The sequence below is a fragment of the Pinus tabuliformis genome, chromosome Q (genome assembly GCF_031772625.1).
Source record: "Pinus tabuliformis cultivar Carrire ecotype Pingquan chromosome Q, CPIR1, whole genome shotgun sequence".
In the NCBI taxonomy this organism is placed as follows: Eukaryota; Viridiplantae; Streptophyta; class Pinopsida; order Pinales; family Pinaceae; genus Pinus; species Pinus tabuliformis.
The window spans coordinates 39,849,443-39,873,066 of record NC_142296.1 but is presented as its reverse complement, the minus strand read 5'-3'; the positions used below and the strand labels follow the sequence as shown (position 1 = coordinate 39,873,066).

General features: G+C 38.5%; 1 protein-coding gene across 1 annotated transcript in view; it reads left to right on the top strand.

Annotated features, from left to right (window-relative positions):
* Positions 1–21,398, top strand: part of NTMC2T4 (Calcium-dependent lipid-binding (CaLB domain) family protein) — a 230,999-nt gene extending 209,601 nt beyond the window's left edge. The window contains exon 11 of the mRNA XM_089383842.1: positions 20,743–21,398. Coding sequence (XP_089239968.1) covers positions 20,743–21,054 — 312 coding nt within the window. The 3' untranslated portion in view covers positions 21,055–21,398. The remainder of the gene's footprint in view (positions 1–20,742) is intronic.
* The last annotated feature ends 2,226 nt before the right edge of the window (positions 21,399–23,624 follow it).

Sequence of the window (23,624 nt, the reverse complement as noted above, 5' to 3'; positions counted from 1 at the left end):
GGTCTTAGAAGGGTTCTTGGTCAAGGGTCTAGGTCTTGGAATTCATCAATTGAAGATTCTATAAGAAGAAGAATTCATTGGGTTTTCCTCTCAAGCTTGGAGAGGTTTTGGCCCTGGCTGATCACCTACATCTTGTGTCCTATCTCATTGTTCTTTATGGTTTGGTAGTTGTTTGATGAAGAATAACACACATACATAATCAATTACAAGAATGTAATTAAGAAAAAGTAAAAAGTCCTCACAAGCAGTTATCATTACAAGAGAAATCATCTAATATCTATGCCCTAGATTTCTCAACATGGTATCAGAGCTAAGGTAACAAGTCAAGGAAGGGCAGCTCAATAAAGGACACTCAAGGATCAAAGTTTGAGAAAAGTATCAAGGACATCAAAAGGATTCCCTCATCTCCAAGGCATTTCAAGGACAAGGATCACATCATCATCTTGAAGAAAGTCAAAACCCTAGTTCGATCAAAGGAGCATTCTTGGGATCTGCACTCAATCATCACCTCAAAGAAGGAGATCTCAAAGACCCTATCTCTACTCAAGAAAGGAAGGACTTGGATTTGAAGCATCTTGAAGACTACTCATCCAAGGGTAGCTAAATCAAAGGCATTGTCATCAATCTCCCTCTCTTTGAAGCAAAGGATTTCATCTCAAAAGAAAATCCTTATCCTTGAAGAAGATCATCCAAGAAGCATCAAGACATCATCAAGAAGTCATCAATCATCATCAACAAAGGGATCAAGTTGAAGAGTTCATCTTCACTTGACAAGTAAGAATCTTTATTCCTATGTTGCAGAAAACGCTGGGTCAGAGGGCGTTTCTGGCTAGAAATGATACGGAAACGATGAAACACGTTTGGTTACAGCCTGGAAACACGTTTCAGGTCGTACTGGCACATTTCATTAGGCTAAAACGTGGCCTAGTATGGCCTGAAACGCGTTTCTAGGTTGTACGACCATGTTTTAGCGATACAATGTATTTTTTGTTTTATTTTTTTTTGTAATTTTTATTTTTCACTCCCTGCCAATTTAGAAGTGATAGAGGGAGCTATTGAAGATTGGAAACAATTTTTTTTAGTGGGGCAGCCTAATGTTCATGCCTATGGCCCTAGTATTGATATGAAGTTCATGGTAATGTTAAATTCTTACAATAAAAGGATGAAAATGAAAGATAAAGGAGTTACTTAAATTTTTAACATTACCATGAAATGACTCGGGATGTTTGAGAGTGGTTTCACCTTCATTGGATTTTGTATGGAAAAAGTAGAATTTTAGATCTCACTTAAAAATCCAATAGACTTATCATATTTTCAGGATTTCAGGATTGGGGGGATTGCGATGTTTTGATTGGATTTTGTCATGTACTAGGTTATGGAACTTGTATTTAGTCAAGAACACCAAGCCCTCTATGTAATGGAGACTCCCAATAATCAAGAGCACCTAGGGTACTAGGGTATGGAACTTGTATTTAATCAAGAGCACCAAGGCCATTGGACTGTGCAGGAGGAGACTCCCAATCAAGCAAGAGAAAAGAAATTAGAAATTTCTCGTGGCAAGAGGGTTGAAGGCTATTAGTCTTTAGTCTTTATAATACTTGCAGCCTCGTTGTCTTTATTGTACTTGCAACTTCATTGTCTTTATTGTACTTGCAGCCTCACATATATATTAAAGGCTAATTTTGAAATTTGGATATATAACAAAGGCTGATTTTGGATCTTGCTATTTTCATTATGTGATCATTCATGAGTAAATGTGATGTAAATTTAGAGACTTATAGTTTATAAATTATGCATTGTCATTGGACAATTTAATCGTAATTTAATAAATTATAATGTATCATGTATGCTTTATGATTGCACATATTTCTTAAATGTCCTTATATATATATCACGTTTCCCCGTTTCCAAAATTTAGGGGGGTCACGTTCTGTATCTGTACCCGCTTCGGAAACTCGTACCGTTTTCCCCCTATCGTGCAACTTAGCTTTATTCCTATAATTAAATTTAGTAAAATGACATCATTTTGCAAGGAGATCAACAAGTTGGTTGGGTCGTCGAACTTCCTTCCATGGAAAAGGAGGATAGACTTAGTCCTCAAGGAAAATGAAGTTATTGGTTATGTCAATGGCAACGTCTCCAAACCATTTGAAGGGAAAGCACTATCTAAATATATGAAAAAGGATCTAAGGGCTCAAAGGATTCTCATAGAATCCACCAAGGATTCCCTCATCCCATATGTAGTAGAGTTGGAGACATCAAAAGGGATATATGATAAGCTAGTAGAACTATTCTCTGAAAGCACGACAATGAAAATCATATCACTAAGATCTGATCTATACAAATTGAAAGCATCAAAGGATGAAGGGATATCTACATGTCTCACAAAAGCATCTCAAATAAGGAATCAACTTCAAGATCTAGGAGAGATGATATCCGATAAAGAAATGATTACCATTGTTTTAAATGCTCTAACTGATGAACAAGGAAACCTTGTATCAAAGGCCTATGAAGAGGAGAAAGCTATCCCATTCAATAATTTGTGGTCACTATGGAAGATTGAAGAAAACAAGTTGAAGGCAAAAAGTGATACATGATCAGATGAGCAAGGTCAAATGTTTGCTGTCATGTCAAGAAGCAAAGGGAAATTTGGCAAGTTTGGTCCTCAGAAAAGGAAGAAGATCAATATGTCCCGGATCCAATGCTATGGATGTCAAGGATATGGGCACTACAAGAGAGACTATGCTAAGCTCAGGAAGGAAAACAACAAACTAAGAAGGAGCCCATCTCACTAAAGAAGTGGAAGAAGCTGAAAAGAAGAAATTCAAGGAGGAAGTAAAAGAAATCTATTGAGATAAGTTTTCCTCACCTATTTCTTCTCACATTTCTGTTTTTTGTTATAGAGTATAACTATCATATTAGGAATCATTAGAAGCATGATACGATGCATCATGTTAGGAGATGTCATCATAGAAGCATAAAATTGAAAGCAGGAACTCGTGACATCATCATAAAGAAGCATGAAAGGTAGTTGAAGTATGTAGGTTTTAACCCTGTACATAAATTATCTGCAAACAAATTCTTAAAAAACAGAAAATATACAATAGTGAGAAACACAAAACAAATACACGAAGATTTTCCCCTGAATCCCAAATCTGGGACTACCAGATTGATTTTTCATTATATTCCTTTTAATGTTACAACACATATATATACATGCCGAAGCATTCATAAACCCCAATCCATGAACCCTAGATTAGAACATAACCATAGTTCCTTGACGGATCTATAAGATACCATGGGCAGAAAACCATCATGCCCAAAACCATGTGCGAAACCCATGTACAAAACAGTAGGTAGGTCCACCCACCTAATATAGGGTCCAAATTTTTTTTCATGGGGGAAACCCCCCGACAGGGCGGGGTTGCAGCCCCCATTGTGACCCCCCTGTTGCACTTGGCGCAACGAAGGGGGGGGGGGCGTCTAACCCCCCTGCTACTCGTGGAAAGAATATAACAAACACCCAACAAAATAGAAGTCTATGGTTGTCACCTATAGAAGGATATAGCTCTTGGTAACCTCATTAGAAGCATAAGTAGTACTTATGGGAAAAATAAAGTAATCTAGCAAAGAGCTCATCATACATCATTCAAAAGGAGCATGATCAAGATGCTCCATTGGAATCTTCATTCGAAGGTTCACCTACTGGAAGAAGCAAGTGTCTCATCAGGAATTCCAACTTGTATGGAATTCAGGGGATGATGGTATGATGTCAAAAGAAGTGAAGTAGGTCAAGGGATTGAATTTATTTCAATCAAGGAAGTTGTTGAAGGATGTCTAGATGATCTAAATGAAGAAATGAGGTATATATATATATATATATAGAGAGAGAGAGAGAGAGAGAGAGAGAGAGAGAGTCATGCCATGTGGTTGCAGATATTATGAATGCTCTACTTCAAGAGCATGATCAAAAGAAAGGATCTCCTCCTTTGGAAGGATGCAAGAAGGCATGGGTCACACATTGACTAGATGAAATCAACATAATATGTCCTCATATGAAATATGAGGTGGTTGACAAATTTAGAGGAACTCTGATTGGAAGTTCTTGGAAGAAAATGTGTGAAGAAAGAAAGGAAGAGATCATGAAAAATGCAACTATGGAGAAGGCAATCAACATCCAAGGACTGAAATATTTGACTATGATATCTCCATGAAAGATATGAAGACCTTGATGAGGTCTGAAAAAGAAAGAGACCCTTGACAATGTATATCTTTTGGAGATGTGTCAATATGTATGTAGGATGTCGATGCAAACAGGAAGATGTCATGATGAAAGACCATCACAAAGGTAACCTTGATTTAATGTTCATTTTCTATTTTTGAACAATATCTGGATGGGCTTATGCAAGGATGCTAAGGGAAGAGTTGTGGAAGTCTTCTACAAATGATGATCATGTGGCAGGATGAAAGGTCCTTAAGGAAACATGACATGAAGATGGCAACAAGGCATGAAGGAAGGCCAAATATGGACTAATGAATCACTTTCCAATGACAGGAATGATGACATGACTAACATGACTCATGGATGAAAGTGATGGATGGTTGATACCCTACGAAGAAGTCCCAAAAACGTGAAGACTCCTGAATAAAGAAAAGAAGTTCATGACATAGTAAGGAGTTTTTCAAGTAGTTGGTTGTCCCATCATCTCCACTTAAAGAGCTGCTGTAGGCCCCTAGTTAAGAGGGAGCATGGAAACAAGTTTCTAACTTGGTAGAAACTTGGAAGCAAATTCCTAAGCCAAGAGGGAACTTAGGTACATTCCTTTCGTAGGAATGAGTACATTCCTTTCGTAGGAATGAGTACATTCCTTCATTGGAATAGGTATATCCTCCCTAATTAAGAGGGAGAGATAGACACATCATTCTTGTCTTCACTTGGGTAGATAGAATGGAGGGTTGGGTAAGCATCTGGCATCCGATACTCTTCGACGATGTGTTAGGGCATCCAAGATAAGAATAGTTGTAGAGGACCAATATTCTTTGAGGACTGGGAATCCAAGATAAGAATAATCTTGGGGGAACATACTCTGAGAGAACCCGGGTGGGGTATGTTCCGAGAGAGACATTGATGAAGGTGTCTATAAATCATTAGTCTCGCCAGCGTTGTGCTTTGATCTTGTGGAGAGATAGAGTTGTTAGTCAAAACCTTGCTATATGACAATGTTGGATGATATGATGCTAAACCGATGGGTTACCAATCTGACTCTTCTTATGAGAATTCTTCAGATTGAGAATGTCCAAGTACCTTGTATGGATTATGAATACCTCTTTAGTTAAGAGGGAGTGTTGAAATATGTAACTAGGTTCAGTCTTCATAATGACAAATGTAATCATGATTTTATGTATTTAATGAAAAGAGAAAAATTAAATTTATTATTGTGAGTCTTGAGGTATGGGTTTCATGCTCAAGGGAATTTATTTTTATAGGTCAAAGCACCCATTGAGAGCTTCTAGGTTTGTTATAAAGTCATTGAGTCATTGTCATGTATGAATGATCCTTGTGGGCATGTTACATATTGTAAAGAAAATTATTTGATTCAAATTAGAGTCAAAAGACTCTCCAAGACCAAGTCAATCATGCAAGCATCAAGTCAGCCTAATGGAGCAACAGGCCTAATAGGAGGCACAATGCGGCCTATATATAGGGCACTCAGCCTCATTTAGATGAGACACTCTCACTTACAAAAGTTCGATCATAGAGATGAAAAGAAGTGCGAAGAAGAGGAGATCGAAGGAAGGAGAAGAAGTCGAAGTTTTGGGCTACTTCTTTCCACATGTGCAAAGGAATTAGGGCACATTTTGTTGCAGTAAAGCCGAGTTGTAGAAGTGAAGTTAGGTCACCAAGAAGAGTTGTTTTGGAAGCCAAATTCTCTAGGAGAGAGAATCTACCTAAGAAAAGAATTGAAGTTGCAATTGCAGTTTCTAGGCAAAATGGAAGTTGCAGATGCAGTTTTTGGTTGCAGTCGAAGTTGCAGTTTTTGGGCAAGTCAAAGGTGCAGTTTCAGGATAGGTCAAAGTTGATGGAAAGAAGAGCTACTCAAAGAAAGAGCATTGACTTGGTCTTGGAAGGGTTCTTGGTCAAAGGTCTAGGTCTTGGAATTCATCAATTGAAGATTCTATAAGAAGAAGAATTTGTTGGGTTTTCCTCTCAAGCTTGGAGAGGTTTTGGCCTTGGCCGATCGCCTACATCTTGTGTCCTTTGTGTCGTTGTTCTTTATGGCTTGGTAGACGTTTGATGAAGAAGAACACATAATAATAATCATGTACAAGAAGAATCTAATTAAGAAAAGTAAAATGTCCTCATAAGCAGTTATCACTACAAGAGAAGTCATCTAATCTCTATGGCCTAGATTTTTCAACAAGTAGGAAGCAGACTTTTGTTGCACTCAGTATAGCAGGGTCAAAGTATATTGCAGCCTGTGTCGCAAGTCGCGAAGTAGTGTGACTTTGGAAGCTTCTTGCAGGATTCCTTGATCAAGACACTTCATCCAAGACATGGTGTAGTGGAGCTGTAGTATATATACATAGATGAGCATATTGCAGACATTCTCACCAAGTCTCTGTTCATAGTGAAGTTTGTATACTTTATAGAAAAGATTGGCGTGATGCAGAATGTCTCCTTTGTTGAAAGGGAGGGTTGATGTCTTTGCTGAATTAGGGCAGACCATCTCCTGAAGCCATAAAGGACCTCAACTGGGTCATAAAGGGCTTTGATTAGGGGAGATGGATACATTCACCTGAGAGGCTAGAAGGACTTGGCTGGGTCATAAACGACTTTGACCAGAGGTGAATAGCTCAGGGCAATTATAGGATTGAACAAATCTTCTCCTAAGAAGCTAGAAGGACTTGGCCGGGTCATAAAGGACTTTGACTAAAGGAGATAGATGTAATTCACCTGAGAAATCTTAAAGGATTTTGACTGAGGGTGAATGGTCCAAGGGCAGATTCTCTCCTGAGAAGCCATAAGGACTTGGCTGGGTCATAGAGGACTTTGACTAGAGGATATTGATACATTTACTTAAGGATCCATAAAGGACTTTGGCCAGAGGTAAAAGGCCCTAGATACTTACATTGCCTACCCCAAGATAGAGTGATCTATAGACATGCATATGAGAAGTTACATTGCCCACTCTAGGATGGAATTATCTATAAACATGCATCAACATAGAAAGCTCATTAACTTTTCATATGGAGGACAAATTTCAACTAAGGGGAAATTTGTTGTTGCCAAGGAGAATACCTCCCTCACTAAGAGGGAGTGTTTATTTTTGTAGCATCGAGAGGTATTCTCGCATTCCAAGAGGCCTCCTAAATTGGCCTAGAAGAATTATGGAAATTAAAATAAAAAAATTATTTTTGGGCTTCGTGCTAAGTTGCACGAAACGGGGAAACGGGGAAGCGACACGAAACGCGGAAGCGAAACGAAACGCGACCTCCCCGAATTTTGGAAACGGGGAAACGCGAATATATATAATAATATATATATATATATATATATTAAAAACATTTAAAAATTATTAATATATATATGTGCAAGACTGCAATCATAAAGCATTAATGATACATTTACTTAAACATTTTAACATTAAGATTAAATTTACATCACAATGATCACATTTACTCATGAGTCATCACATAATGAAAATAAAAATATAGGAACTGGAAAATCCAAAATCAGCCTTTATTTATATTAGTATATGAGGCTGCAAGTACAATAAAGACTATAAGGCTGCAAGAACTATAGAGACAAGTCACAAAAGACTAATCCTCATCAAAAATAGAAGCAGCAGAATGCTCAACAGTGGATGGTGGTGCTGAAGAAGATGATGCACCAATTCCACTTCCAGAATCCTCCTCAATATTCAGGGCAGCAAGAGAGAGATCCAAATCAGGATTTTCTGCATCCACATCCCATTCTTTAGAAGGACCACTGTTGTATTCTGGACCCCTACGAGATGCAAGGCGAAGGTTGGAGTGCACATAAACAAGATCCTCTGCTTTCTGTGAGCCCAACCTATTGCGCTTCACAGAATGAATAAAACCATAAGTGCTCCAATTCCTTTCTGCTGATGAAGAGCTTGCCACTTGTGAAAGAATATGAATGGCAAGGCTTTGCAAATGTACACCATTTGCTCCATGACAAATCCACCACCTAACTGGATTCATGGTGCTTCTCTCCTCCAAAGCTGATATATCTGCATAATCATCTATTCCTGCAGCAAAACTGGCAAATTCCTCCTTTACCTCCCTATGTAGGTGAGAAGGAAACATTCTCATTAGTGCTTTTTTCACCCCAGTAGCCACCTCTCTATCCTTATGGGGTGCCTTCCTCTTCCCATTGCTTTTAGCAATAAGCTCCTCATCATAAAATTTGGGGTTCAAAGCATGTGCTAAAGTGTGCAATGGTGTATTGAAATTGTTCCACCGGTCAACAATGATTTTCTTGATCAAACCAGCAAAATGATCATCAACAAACAGAAGTTGTGGAGACTCCTGCGAAATGATTTCCATAGTTTTCTCAACCATGGAATCCATGCCATCATATACCTCTCCCAAGAAAGGTTGGTCAGTGTCAGCACTCCGGAGAAGCTCAAATGCAGGGGTTGTGAACTTTAGCAAGAAATCTACCTTGCTCCACCAATCCTCATCAAGGCACAATCTACGCACCATAGATCCCCACTCTGAATTTGCTTGTCTCCACTCAATCCACAGTTGACTCACCACCATAGAAACTAATGCATGCTTAACCTCAACAAGGCGGCGCAACATCACGAAGTTTGAGGCATATCTTGTCTCAGCAACTTTTAACAACTCCAATTTGGAGTACTCTCGAAATATGGCCTGAGACTGGTGGTGGTTGGTGATGAATTTGATAATCTCCCTTGCATCCCCTGTGACTTCCTTTATCCAGGAAACTTTGTTGTCGATCTCCTCTAAGATCAGATTCAGATTATGGACAATGCATGGTGTCCAAAATATGTTGTCATACCTCCCCTCAATAATCAAACCTGCAGCTTTGCAAACTGGTGCATTATCTGTGATAACTTGCACCACCCTGTTAGCCCCTATTTGTTCAATAGCTTTTATAATAATATCAGCAATGAACTGTGCATCTTTCACCTCTCCTGAGCAGTCTTCTGCCTTGATAAACATTGCTCCTTTGGGGGAAGTGGCAATGATATTTATCAATGGTCTGCGCCTCATATCTGTCCAACCATCTGAGACTATGGTAACCCCAGAGCTACTCCAGGAAGAACGAATTGGAGCTAAAACGTCCTCCACAAGTTCCTTCTCATTTTTGAGAAGCTGGGTTCTGACTTTCTCATAGTTGGGCCCCTTGTACCCTTGAGGAGCTTTGTTAACTGCCCTCAACATATCTTGCCAGTAAGGAGAGCGAACAACATTGAATGGGATACCACATGCATAAATGCACCTGGCAACTCTGGAATCAACTTCTTCTCTTGCTTGCACATTCACCAATCTAGCAATTCTGCTATCCTGAACTGATTGGGATGCCCCTGAGCCTCTGGTATGTTTGGGTGCTGCTTGTTCATGTTCTTGACTGTGACCCAGACCACCTCTCCTCTTTCTTGCTTCAACTACAATCCTTGGCTCAACGTTAGATGTAGCCTGAGTATGCTCATCATGCCTCCTCTTAGTACCATCCGCCTCATCTTGCTCTCTTTGATATGCCCTCCTTACCAACGGATCTGCTGTTTTTGTGCAACCCACAATCCCCTGTCCTCCTCCATGCAACATATGCGCCTTCACTCTTGGGTAGGAGCCCTTGTACGTAATATTGCAAAGAGTGCATCGCCATTCCCATGAGCCACCACCTCCACATTTTTGAAGCTTCACCACATGCCTCCAAAGAGGATAATATTCAGCCCTTGGGTTGGCCCTAGGGTTTGAAGTTGCAGCTGCACTTTGGCTGGAAGCCATTGCTGCAAAAATAAATTAAAAAAACAAATCTGTAAATAATAAATTTATAAAAACGTTTTTCATATTTTTGGCTGTATAAACCCTAGAAAAATTAAAGAAATAGTAAGGAAAAAACTAAGAAATAAATGTGGCTTACCCAAATGAATTATCTGTGGCTGAATCTACCCTAAAATGCCAGAAAAGAGGAGAAATATGGCTGTAGCTGAGCCAAATCTGCTGCAAAAATAAATTTAAAAAACAAATCTATAAATAAAAAACGTTTTTCAGCAATTTAGCTGCATAAACCCTAGAAAATTTGAAGAACTAGTAAGAAAAAACTAACAAAATGAATGTGGCTTACCCAAATTAATTTTCTGTGGTTGAAACTACCCGGAAATGCCAGAAAAGAGAAGATAAATATGGCTGTAGCTGAGCCAAATCTGCTGCTACAGAAATCTCTTGCTGAAATCTCCTTCTCTTGCTGCTGAAATCTCTTTCTCCTGCTGCTGAAATCTACTTTGCTCAATGCTCAAAACACCAGCTACTAAAACAACTGCCAATCTCCAAGAGAAACTCCTTGCTGAATAGTGTGATGAGAGAATGAGAGGCCCAGCTCTTTTATAACTTTAGAAACGCTTTCTAGAAGTGATTAGAAACCCTAAGCTAAACCCTAAACTAATTAGGAAATTTTTTTTTTTTTAAAAAGAAGTGCTTTTTTACAGGAAACGGGGCCCGTACGGCGTGGAAACGAGTTTCCGTCCGTACGGGCGCGTTTCCATCTCGGGAAACGCGCCCGTACGGACGGAAACTCGTTTCCACGCCGTACGGTACGGGGAAACCCGTTTTCGTTTCGTTTCCGTACGGAAACGGACCCCTGCCCAGCGTTTCCTGCTACTTAGGCTTCGTGTAGGCTCCAAATTGTCAAGTTGAACTCACCATGAAAGGGTGTGACCCTTGGTCAAAATTCACCCATATGACAAGTATAAATACACAATGTGACATCTTCATTTGACCAATTTGGATCATCACATATTTCTCTCTTCCGTTCCAGCCACATATGCGAAGTCAAAGGAGAAGATTCTTGGAGGTATGATCGAGCCAATTCTTGACTATTTGATTGAGTTTGACCTATTGTTTGTTTGAGATTTCTAGTTGAGTTTGACCACAAAAGAGGGTGAGTTGACCGCAGGGGTTGATCGCAGGTTCGAGTTTGATCGCAGGTGGCAGGAGTCAACCATAGGTTTGAGTTGACTGCAGGGCTAAGTTGACCAGGCCAAAAGTTTGACTAGATTTAACTTATTGGGTGGTTTGACTAGCATTGACTAGTTTTGACTAGTGTTTAGACTTGGACTTTGGCACACATTTGTAGACAATTTTTGGAATTGTAAATCTTGCTGAAGAATAATTTATCCTAGAAGAAAGTTGTTGAGTTTTGTCCAATGTTTGGGTTTCTTAGGGTAAATTTGTTGTCTCTATTGTGCATCGCTGTTTACTATTTTGGTTGCATTTATTGTTGAAATATTATATGTGTAATTGCTCAATAATATCAGTGGCATAAGATAAACTATATGAAGATTATTAGGTAGTAATTATCAGATCAAAAGATTGGTTTCTATTGTGCATCTTGTACAAAATTCGACATTTTGAAGATCGAAAGCCTGAGAAGGATGGATGTTGCTCCATTCATGTCCGAGTCTTTGTGAAGAAGCATGAGTCATTGGTCAACGGTCCGGTCAAACTGTTTCTGTGTAATTTCTCAATATTATTGGTGGCATAAGATAAACTATATGAAGATTATTAGGTAGTAATTATCAGATCAGAAGATTGGTTTCTATTGTGCATCTTGTACAAAATTCCACATTTTGAAGATTGAAAGCCTAAGAAGGATGGATGTTGCTCCATTCATGTCCAAGTCTTTGTGAAGAAGCATGAATCATTGGTCAACGTTCTGGTCAAACTGTTTCTTGTGCATAGGCAGTTGAACGACATATCTAGAGATGACAAAAGAGATCCAAGAAGGGAACTTCGTGAGGCAAACAAAATATTTTCTCAAAGGGTTGGCCTTTTGGAGTTGGTGCGAATTGATAAATGCATTGAAAGACTACGAGGCTATAGTATTGATAAAAGATGCTACAGGGATTATTCAGAAATGTATTGATGTACTCATAGAAAGAATGAATGCTAACTATGATACCAGTCCTGCCTTGTCTTCTCCTGATAGTATTGGGATTCAGTATTCTTGCGATACAAGAAGCTTTGAGAGCTAAAAAACTAAAATGGGGTGGTGGTTTGAAGATCTGTCATCATTGAGTATGTATCTGATGGAAAGAATTGTCAAAACCATGATTGCCCACAAAATGGATAACTGGGTTATCAACAAATTTCTTTCGCATTACTTGAAGTCTATATTGCCATGCTTGGCTACAACTCCATATCCCCCAAGAAAAAATGTGAGAGAGACAAGTAGATTATGCACTACTATACCCAGAAAGTGCAGAGGGATGTTCTCAAAACTGTTGTGGGTTTGCTTCATTCTTTGAATAGAGCAACAATCACATGCAAGAACTTGTTTGGGATCACGCGTAGTGCCCCTTTCCATTGTTGTGGTTCTTGGAGTTAGGTTGCCAAAGCTTGTAGTGCGTGAACTTTGAAGAAGGTCGACATATTCACAAAACAATCTGAGTACTTATTCATACAATCCCTCATCATCATATCAAGTTGAGCAACCACAACCTTATTTAGAGTTTGATATGGGAACTGCACTTTAAGTCAAACAATTACATACTTAGATATGAATGGGACAAGTTCCATTAATAGTTTTCGATCAATTTTCGCTTAATTGCAATGCCGTTCAACATTGACAGAGTTGAAAATTCATAGAAAAAAGATTAAGCTTGAGTGAAGACCAAAACAACGTAAAGTTGTTATTTACCAAACTAGCGCGAAAACTAAAACGTAAAGTCTATTTGAAGTGGGCCCCTAAGGTTATTCGACCCTCCGTTTGTTCGGGTCTCAGGCCCTCTTTCTTGTTTGGGCCCCTATTTTGTTCGAGACTCCTTCCCCTTTCGATTATTTGGGCCCTCTCTTCTTGTTTGGGCTCTCTCATCTATTTGGGCCTCTCAACATATTTTTATTTTTGATAAGATTTTAATCAATTAGTTTTGTATTAGTTAGCTAATGCATCTTCAGTTATTGGTTAGTTACCAAATCAATTTAAAACAAATTGTATAAAAACAATGGAGAATGAAGAAAAAAGGGGTGTGGGTTGGGAAGTTTTGGCTGGAACATATTTTTCTATCAAGAAGTCTGTAGGACATTTTCAATAACTAGGAAAGATTCCATGCTCTTGAATGAATTTACAATGTGTTTCCGTCTCTTGTTATTTGTGTTATCTTTACATCATCTTGTCCATTCTTAATAGTATTTGAATGAGTTTTATTTGTGGAAATATGTAAAGCCATCTCTAGATAGGTTTCTATTATTGTAAGATAGATAGATTTGTGCAAGTCATACCTGCTATCTTATATGAGTAAAGTCGTTATGTTCATGGTTCTTTATGATGCATACTATTACATCCCTTTAAGCGCAATTGTTTAAAGCAATTTTGTCCAAGTTCTAACTTCTTGAATTAAAAAATTCTTTGCTCAAGGAGTTGGTTCTTTTCTTCTTTCTTCTGTCATTCTTTTAACTTTGAATCTTTGAATATTCTATACATGACCTTCTGGTTATAGAAAGTAATTCTCTGACCTCAAGATTCATTATATGATAAGTTGCTTCTTGATGAAGATTATCAAAGAAAAACTTAGATGCCTGGCATGATTCCCTAGCTAGGAATTGTCTCTAGGAGAAACATAAGAGAAAACTTTTCTCCTCTTTGGAAATCCAACCAACTAGTAGTCTTATTTGATTAGCACATAACATAATGCCAAGATCCTTCACTTCTTGGTCTAGTTAGATTTCTCTCTCCCATCCGAGATTTCTTCTTGAAGGAAGGTGGGTCATCCATTGGCAGGTACTTTAAGCATTTTTTAATCATGTGCTCTCACTTAATGTTTTGTGCATACTAATGTAGATCAAGGGGCAAACTGGAAGATTGACAGATCTCGATTGTATTTTTTTTTCCCTCACTTCACTTGGGAGGTTAGTCTTTGACTCTAGTATAGTGGGACCTCCTCTGAGGCGTTAGGGTTTTAGGAAGCACAGTAGCGAGGAAGCTTTGATTGAAGTGGAGTGTCCAAGGTATTCCATACTTACTACTTTTCATCCTTGCCTATATTCATCTCCATTCTTCATGCTGGTCATGGGGATTGGAACCTTTTCATCTTCATTCTTGAGTTTGGGTCAGAAAAATTTGCCCTAGAGGTCGCTGTAGATAAAAGAAAGCTAAATGCATAAGAGCCACTACGAAAGAAAAATATAAAATGCAAAAGATGGTTGGGACATTTGATTAGCGCGTGGTAAAAACATTAGCATTAACTCTGCCCCTGTCATTGGCCACCATCCAGTTCCTCAAGTACATGATGTTCCATCTATAAAAGGAACACTTTTATTGTCCCAACCCTTATGAGCAATAAATTGAATCATCATTAAGGGGTATTAAATGCTAAATCTTGAAAAGGAAGCTTGTGCTCTTGAGCTATGCACCCAATTCAAAGCAAACCATAAAGAAGTAAAAGGCGTACCAAAGGGTGAAAAAAGCAGGTTGAGGAAAGGGGTAATTCATGTCTCCACAATTGCTCTGTCCTTACATCTATATACTTAGGATGTTGAACCTCCATTAACTAGTCATTTGGCTATGGTGCCTTGCCCTGAAGTCATTCCCTCTCTGCTGTCACCATTTTCACGCACACTTATGAATTGATGGGATAACCCTAGACATGTCGGTGCACCTTGGGGGATGGAAATACTTAATAGGGTTATCCATTGAACCATTCCTGACACAAGGAGGTAACCTGTTTATGGGACTTGATCTAGTTAGACATTTGAAGGTGATCTTTGTGTGAAGTATTATTGTGCCCCTAACATTAGGTATAGTCCACTATGATGGATCTATGGTTATTGTACCTAATGATTGCTGATTTTCACTTGATATTGAGAGGGTTTTGTTAGGTGATTTTGTCATAGTAGTAGATGCCTCTTGAGAGAGGATTGCCTTCCTTTCTTAGCAACATTGTAGAGGTTGTTTTACCCATTCCAAAGGGAGGATATGACCTTGTTAATGCAACATTGCCTATCCAGAGTAAACCATCAGGCTACTTGATGATCCCACATGATGCTTGGCACTTTGAAGTGCCCCAAAATGATGAAATGTTGAGCCCATGAAACTTTGTTTTGAAGATATTAATGATGTACCCAGTGGACCGAGGACACCTCCAAGCTGGTCATGATACAGTTGGATGGTCATTACTTGTTCTGGAGCTTGAATGATGATGGTTATCCTTGTGATGATAGGGGAGGGTTTGCATATTACTTTTGAGTCCCAACGCTTGTGTGAGGGAGTGCCATGTCACCCCTCTTTCCCTTTAAAGGGTGATGTTGGGCAACATGGATATGACGTCTTGGTATGGAGACACTTTGGGGCATTTACATGATCTTAGAGCTACATATTGGAGTATGGAGCACCAATGTTATCAGAACCGAACTGGTAGACCCCTCCAGACTGGGAACCGGTCAGAACCGGACTAAAGCTGGTAAACAAATTGGACCAAAAAACCGGTCAACCAAAAACACATAAAATATTCAAATTTTAAAGAAAACCACATATATTCATGTGCATCCATATGAATCCAAACCATTTATACACAAATAAGCAAAAGTTCTCATTTATAGAGCATGTAAGGGTGCACATAACCAAAATAACACTGAGTGCAATCCATATTTGAACTGAAAATACATCAAAAAACAAGACCTAGATGGCCTCTAGCATCCAAAAAAAATCATGCTACAACAAATACCTACATATCATCAAAATCTTTGCCTATATTGGGATCTTTGTCATCAATATCACCCTCTAAGCATTAAAATAAGATAAAAAATGCTTAGCATGTCAATTCAAGATTTTGTTTGAGTGATGGGTACATTTTTAGTAGGATCATGATAGAGGAGTTCAACAATCAATGCCACTAACATCAAGGTACATAGAGGGATTGGTGCTCTTGATTAAATGCTAGTTCGATACCCTCATACATGACAAAATCCAATGGAAACATTGCAATTCTCCCAATCCTAAAATCCGGAAAAATTGTTAAGTTTGATGGATTTTGAGTGAGATTTACAATTCTACTTTCTTCATATGAAATTCATTGAGGTCGGAACCACTCTCAGACAACTTGAGTCATTTCATGGTAATGTTAAAAATTTAAGTAAAAAGGATGGGATAAAGGAGAATGTTACTTTTACTTTAAGAATCTAACCTTACCATGAATTGCACAACAATAGTAGGGCCATTTGCTTGAATATTAGGCACCTATTCTGGGCTACTACCCAACCAAGACAAAAATTAAAAGAAAAAAAAAAACCAAAATGGGCCTCACTTGCAACATTCTATGCAGCGTTACTGAACCAGTACCGAACCGGCCGGTTCGATGAAAATCACCGGTTTGGTACTGAACTGGCCCAAAACGGTTCAAATCACTGGTCCGAACTGGTTTTTGCATGAAAATAGTTAGACTGACTAGTTCAAACCTGTTCGGTCTAGTCCTGATAACACTGTGGAGTACTCATTAACCCACTTGACACTTATTTGTGAAATTTCAAGCTTGTTTGGTGGATGATGTCATAGTGAAGGTGGTCTTTCTCCCATACGTGTGGGCATATATGGCATCTTTAGTTATGTTTTGGAGCTATGAGGTTGGCTTGTAATGTCTCTCTATGATTGTGTAGCTATAACATAAATAACCTATGGTTTAATCATTTGGATGAAAGGGAGCTATAAACATAAATAAGTTCTTAATATAGTGCTCAACTAGGAAAAGGTGCTAAAGAAGAACAAAAGTAAATTTAAAGGCCAGTGCCATATAAATATGAACACATTGTTAAAGGTGAAAATGTGTTAATAGTGGAAAACATACAGAGATAGAGAGCATATGTGTGATCTGAGAATGCACATGTGAAAAGAGATTGTATGCATGAACAAAGCGTTCGCGGGGTAAAGCTAAGTTTGAGATCTGGGCCAGTGGAGAGCGTGCAACGTTGTGCAGTGTGCCAGATGACTGCAAGTGAACCAGTAAGAGCAGATCATTGCCCATGAAGAAAAAAAAGAGATCAAAATTAAAGAAGTTTGAATGTGTAAGGATTAATGAGAATGCCTTTGGTTCCAGTCTAAAAATGTGATGAGATGGAGATTTGATAGGCAATTGAGATTTGTGTCTCTTGCAAGTTTGTGCTTTCAATTCTAAGGGGATTGGTGTCTCCTGCAAGTTTTTGCTTTCAAATTTGAGGGGATTGGTGTCTCTTGTAGGTTGGTGCCTACTTAAATCAAATAATTAAAAGAAGTTTTGTGGTTTTCTCCCAGATGGTTTCCACATATATCTTGTGCTCAACGCTCTCATGTTATTGGTGTATTATATTGTGATTGAATGCTTTAAATAGTGTAATATTATATTATATTGATTCCACCCCCCTCACCCCCTCCCCGCCCGCTCCCTCCTCTCAGTATAATTATGAATCCAACAAGCCTGTGAGTATGCCCTTCTTCTAATTAACCCACTATTATGGATATCAATGGTTTTATTCCACTAGAAGTTCTTTTCAAAATGAATATAGCTATGCGAAGGCCCTTTTTAGGTTATTAGGAATGAGTTTTTGGGTGCCCTTTGGTTAGTTATGATTTTAATTTCTCGCAGATTGTAATCAATTCTTCCTCTATGTCAACAACTAGGTCCAGTGATTTGTGTGATTCCAGTTCTTGCTCTTGGAAGGACTAGCGCACCTTGGTCCATGTGTATGCCTTGTCCTCTTCTGATTGGCTCATTTTTATGGAGATTATAGGTCTTAACCCAGAGGAATATCTTTTCAAAACCAATATGGATATGTTGGGGCCTTGTGTAATTATGGATGGAGTTCTGCGTACTCCTTGGTTATGATTATCGTAGATATAAATATATTCTTCATTAGCATCATCAACTTTGTCCAATGCTTAATGTAGTATGGATGTCTTTTGATGTCATGTCACTGGATCTAGGGATTGCATAGTGTGTTGGTTGATGGGGGTGTCGTACAAGTTCCAGGTATTTGCCTCGTTGGTGATCTATCATGGCCTTCCTCCTAAGGGTTGCTTGGCTAAGAGTGGCATCAGATGGGTTTTGCCTTTCCTGTCTCAGGACAGAGACACTGAAACACTTATTTTTGGACTTTCCTTGCTCAGGTTGTGTTGGGAGCATGTTCAGATTGATCTGTCTGCTATTCTTCAGGTGAGTCTTCATCAATGTTCCACCAAGACTCTGGGACGGGGAGACGCGGGTGCAGGGAGATGCACAAGGGGGACGTGTGGGAGTACCCTCAAATTTTAGGGAAATTTAGGGGGACGGGGGGGCGTCGGGGTATATATTCTTTTTCCTTTTTAATATATATATATATATATATATATATATATATATTTCAAATTCATATTCAATAATGAAAGCATAAATACAATAATACATACATAATTGAATTAAATAATGAAATACATTGAGATTGATCCATACTCATCATCCTTATACATACATGATTCATCCATAGACCACGAGATTCAATAGTGAAATACTCCAATCCATATTCATTATTCATTATTCACCATTCTAGAATCTACATTGATTTAAAAATTAAATTCATCATTCATAATTCTAGATTCTAAATTGATTTAAAATTAGAATTCATGATTCATGATTCTAGAATTTAATTAATACTAAGAAAAATAGACTATAATGGACACTGAAATTTGAATACTGGAATAGTAAATTGATATAACTAAAACTCAAAAACAGTGGAGTGATGGGTCTAAAAGTCACTCTAAAGTACAAAGAGGGCTTGGTGCTTTTCATTAAATACAAATTCCATACCCTTGTACATGACAAAATGCAATGGAAACATTGCAATCCATCGAATCCTGAATTCCTGAAAAACTGTTAAGCTTGCTGGATTTTGAGTGAGATAAAATTCTACTTTCTCCATATGAAATCCAATGAGGTCGGAACCACTCTCAAACATCCTGAGTCATTTCATGGTAATGTTAAAAATTTAAGTAAAAGTGTCACTTTTACTTTAAGAATTTAACATTACCATGAATTGCACGGCATTAGTAGGGAAATATGGTCAAATACTAGGTTTTCCATGTCATAAATCATTGTTTACAAGCAAATTTAATGGGGGACGCATAGCCCATATTGAGGGGGACGCCCAAACATCCCCCTTTGGGGAGTCGCGTCCCCCACACTGGGGAAACGTCCCCCCTGCGTCTCTCCGCGTCTCCCCAAAAGGGGGACGTGGGGAAACGTTTCCCCAGACGTCCCCCCGTCCGGGTGCGCGCACCCGACCTTGGGGGACGCATCCCCATGGAACACTGGTCTTCATTGGTGTGCATTGCTGTTTTCTGACTGGATCTTTTGTCCATTCTTCTTTTAGTGGTATTTGGCACTGTATGAAAATTCTTGCTTTATTTGTTCTTTAGAAGCCTCTATACAAAATGTGGTTTTGAGAATGAGGTTAGCCCTCTGTCTGCCTCCTGTATTTTTGTGAAGAGGTATGCATGTAACTGCTGGCAAAAGGGTTTTTATTGATCAAAGATAACATTATCTGGATTTTTATCTGGTTTTGATAACATTGTGAAATAGATGGCTATTTCTTTGAATTACATATGATTGAGAATCTAATCATTGTAGAATTTAGTTCCATGGTTTTTGGTATTAAGGATTTGGAATTTTTGCCAATTTCAATTGCGCTTCAAATCAGATGTTTCTCAAGTTTTTAATGTAAGAAACAATAGTCATCCATCCTTTTCTAGAGCGGGTGCCAAAATATTTTACATCAATTCATCGTCAATATGCAACACTTTGACTGCCCATTTCTTTACCCTGCTCTAAGCTCAAATACAGGATTTTTTGTAGGGAACCTCCAGTATCTCCGAACACCTAGGAAATAGGTTATGTCCTAAACCTCTTGTATCATGTATCCACGTGCTGTAGTCATGGATATGCAGGGTATGCGGGTTCCACATCTCCAACATCATAGGATATGTGTTAGACAAATTAGTATGAGATATGTGATTTGACAACTCTGGTGATTCTGACATGCATGAGATATGTAGCCTGTACCTAGCCACATATGCCACACATGTCAGACAGGCCAAACCCGCATGTCCTCTAAAACAATTTTTTAGAGTTTCTGAAGCGTGTCTGAGCAAGTAAATCATTCAAGATTTGATCATTGGATACAGTTTTGTTTTATAAATGTTTGGAGAAGTTTCATATATATATATATATATATATATATATATATATATATCTATTATGTTCTACATATCCCCGTGTCATGTGACAGCCCAAAACTTTTAATAGATATTGGGTTGTCTGACTATCTTTGTGTTTATACATTTCTATTAGTCACAGCACTTGTATGTTTTTTAGTTGTTTAATGCTTGATAATAGGAGGAGATCATAGTTGTCTTGTGAAAATGTCAATGATTGGTTTTATTGAAATATTTTATAGTGGCATCTCTACATAAGATTTAATATTGTTGTACATTTTATCATGGACTCAAGGTTTACCAATTTGAAAATGCAGGTCCATTATCATGAATATAGCAAAGAGGAGCAGTTGCGAGCAGCCGAAGAGGAACAGAAACTGTTGGAGGCAAGGAAGACACTTAAAGAGGCAGGTATTATTGGCAGCACAGTAGATGCTCTCGATGGAGCTGTAGGAGGAGCAGTATCACTAGTTGGATCTGGTGTGGGACTAGTGGGTTCTGGTCTTGGAGCTGTTGGAAGTGGACTAGGGAAGGCTGGCCGTTTCATGGGTAAAAATATTTCAAACCAATTTGGTCATTCTTCAAAGAAGAACATGAAGCCTATACTCGAAAATGGCAGTGCAAAGTAGTTCTTCCGTTATTTTTGACTCATTCTCGTCTGTAGAGATTGTCTTGCTATAAAGAGTGATATAGAGTAGAAATTTCTATGCCATTCTATCCAACGGTCATTCCCTCTGAACTACCAGTTGTATATCAGTACAGGCTACTTTTCAAAGTTGCATGATCCTTACCAGCAATTGGACTAGTGTATATCCTATATCTTGAGAGGACAGCTGTAAGATTTGTCTCTGTAATATTTAGCAATTTCTTATATTCTGCTTCTGCTCACTTTTTGAACAATGTTCTTTCCTTTAAACAATTGCATTTACTATGTAAATCATTATTCATTCTTCAATAAAATGCCTTTATAATATTGGAGGTTGTTTAAAATTCCAAAACAAAGCGAAGCCTTAGCTGCAGATTATTTCTGAATGATTCCTTTAGAAGCTGTTGGACTGTAATCTGATTGATTTTTAAAGATGCTGGCCATCATCAAATAGCTTTTTGTTGAAACATGAATCACAAACTTTACAAACGTTGTTGTCTTATTTGTACTGTGGACCTCCCATGTATGCCTTGGTATATAAATATAGTACTTCGACATTACCAATCAGCATGTTTTCACTCTCAAACTGGTCGTTGCAATCTGCCAGGAGCAAGTCTTTTATTACTCGGTCTACAATAATCCACAGGTTCAGAGGGAACATTAAACTTGGTTTAGCATGGGAAAATGATGTGAGCTTACGATTTACACTAAAAATTTAACAGTAAAAATGAAGTTTCTTAAGAGGCAATGGCTAAAAGGCTGGATGGCGTTGATTGTTCGAAGGGTCTTCTAAACTGATAATTACTACTAATGATTTAATTCTTTTTCATATTCTTATCCATCATTAGGCAATTACACAGAAAACATCAACAATATACCATATATAACAGTTGGATCATGAAGAGAGACAAACAAAGAACACACGAATTTTCCCCGGGAAAACCCACATTGGGGAAGAACCCAACAACCTTTTCCTTAGAGAGATTCATTAGTTCAACAAGAGATACACCTAGATCTGCTAGTCATTCACAAGGTCAAACTGACCATCAAAGAGTCTTGGTCAAACCTGGTCCAATTCCTTCCTAGTCAAGTCAAACATCTGCCCAAGAGATTCGGTCTGGTCTGTTCTGCTAGGGCAAAAATTCGGACTGCTTCAGCGCCCAAGAAAATTTGTCCTTCTGCTCTGACAAGCTCAAACTGTCACAGATTCGTTCTTTCTCTTCCCCATATTCATCCTTTATCTCTGCCTCAGATTCATCCTTTCTATCTGCCTCAAACCCATCTTATCTTTCTGCCTCAGGAGATCCGAAATGCTTGCTTGATGTGGAAGTTGAAAGGCACATATATAGTGATCACGCTAGATGAATGGGCGTCTCTTTGACTAGGCCGACTTGACTAGGAGGGGGGTTGACTTGACTTTCTTGGAGCCAAAAGTTTTAAATTTAAATTTAAATTCTCTCTTGAAAAGGACAAGAAGAACATGTTTTAAAATTTTTCGTCTGACAATGGCATGAAGAACATGCTTTATATTTATTATTACAAATACATAAAGGGATAAAATATTAATTATGAAGATTGACCATAGCTACAAAATTCAACACTCCCTCTTAGTGAGGGAGGTATTTGTTACCCACCAAAAGTGTGTACTCCTAGGAGAGCATTTCTCATAATCATCTTCCAGCGAGCAAACCCCCAATTGTGAACTTGTAGCCAATGAGATGTGCCACTTCATCTCCGCCCCCCTGCATCAGTGGTATGCTTCTTTGCCCATTTGTCAAGATCACATTTAGAAGGTGGATAATTCGACCCAAAGGGTATGTTTTTCACTATGCATTCGGGTGCTTATGCTTGTTTTTCATTTGGGCATTTTGGCATGGAGTATTGGGTGACTTCGAAGAAGGAAGGGCTTTAATTGTGGTTTTGTTCCTTTACATTAAATGGGGGATTAATCTTCAATCCTACTCCTGTGGGATCTCCCTTATGGACCTATGGCTTTAGGAAGGGCATTGCTTGGGAAACCCCGATTTTGGTAGCATGTTCTAGTTTTCTCATTTCATATTTATCACTTCTCTCTGCACATTATGAGCCCTATTCACTATTTCCCTTCTATGGGTCCACATAGCCATTGGGTCCATAGGGTGCTGGCACACGCCCTCCCCATGTTCACATATCTGGGTTGGGCTTGGAAACGTTTTCTCAGAGGTTGATGCAACTTAAAGAAAGTTAAAATCATATCATGGCCACACGCAAGAAACAAAAGAAAGGGAAAATCATAAAATGCATAGGATGGTCGAGACATTAAATAAAGCACGTGGGCAAAAGCTAAACATGAGCTTTATCCCTTATCATTATGGCCATCACCCTAGTTCCTAAAGCCAATGATTGCCCATCACATCATAAAAAGAACACATGCACGTCCCAGTCCCTGGTGGGTGATGATCTGTGCTGCCTTTAAAGGGGTAATAACTTCTATACATCATTCATAGCATGTTCTTGTTTCCTAGAGCTTCAAGTAGTTATATAAAAAAAATCAAGAAAAAACAAGCGACAAAT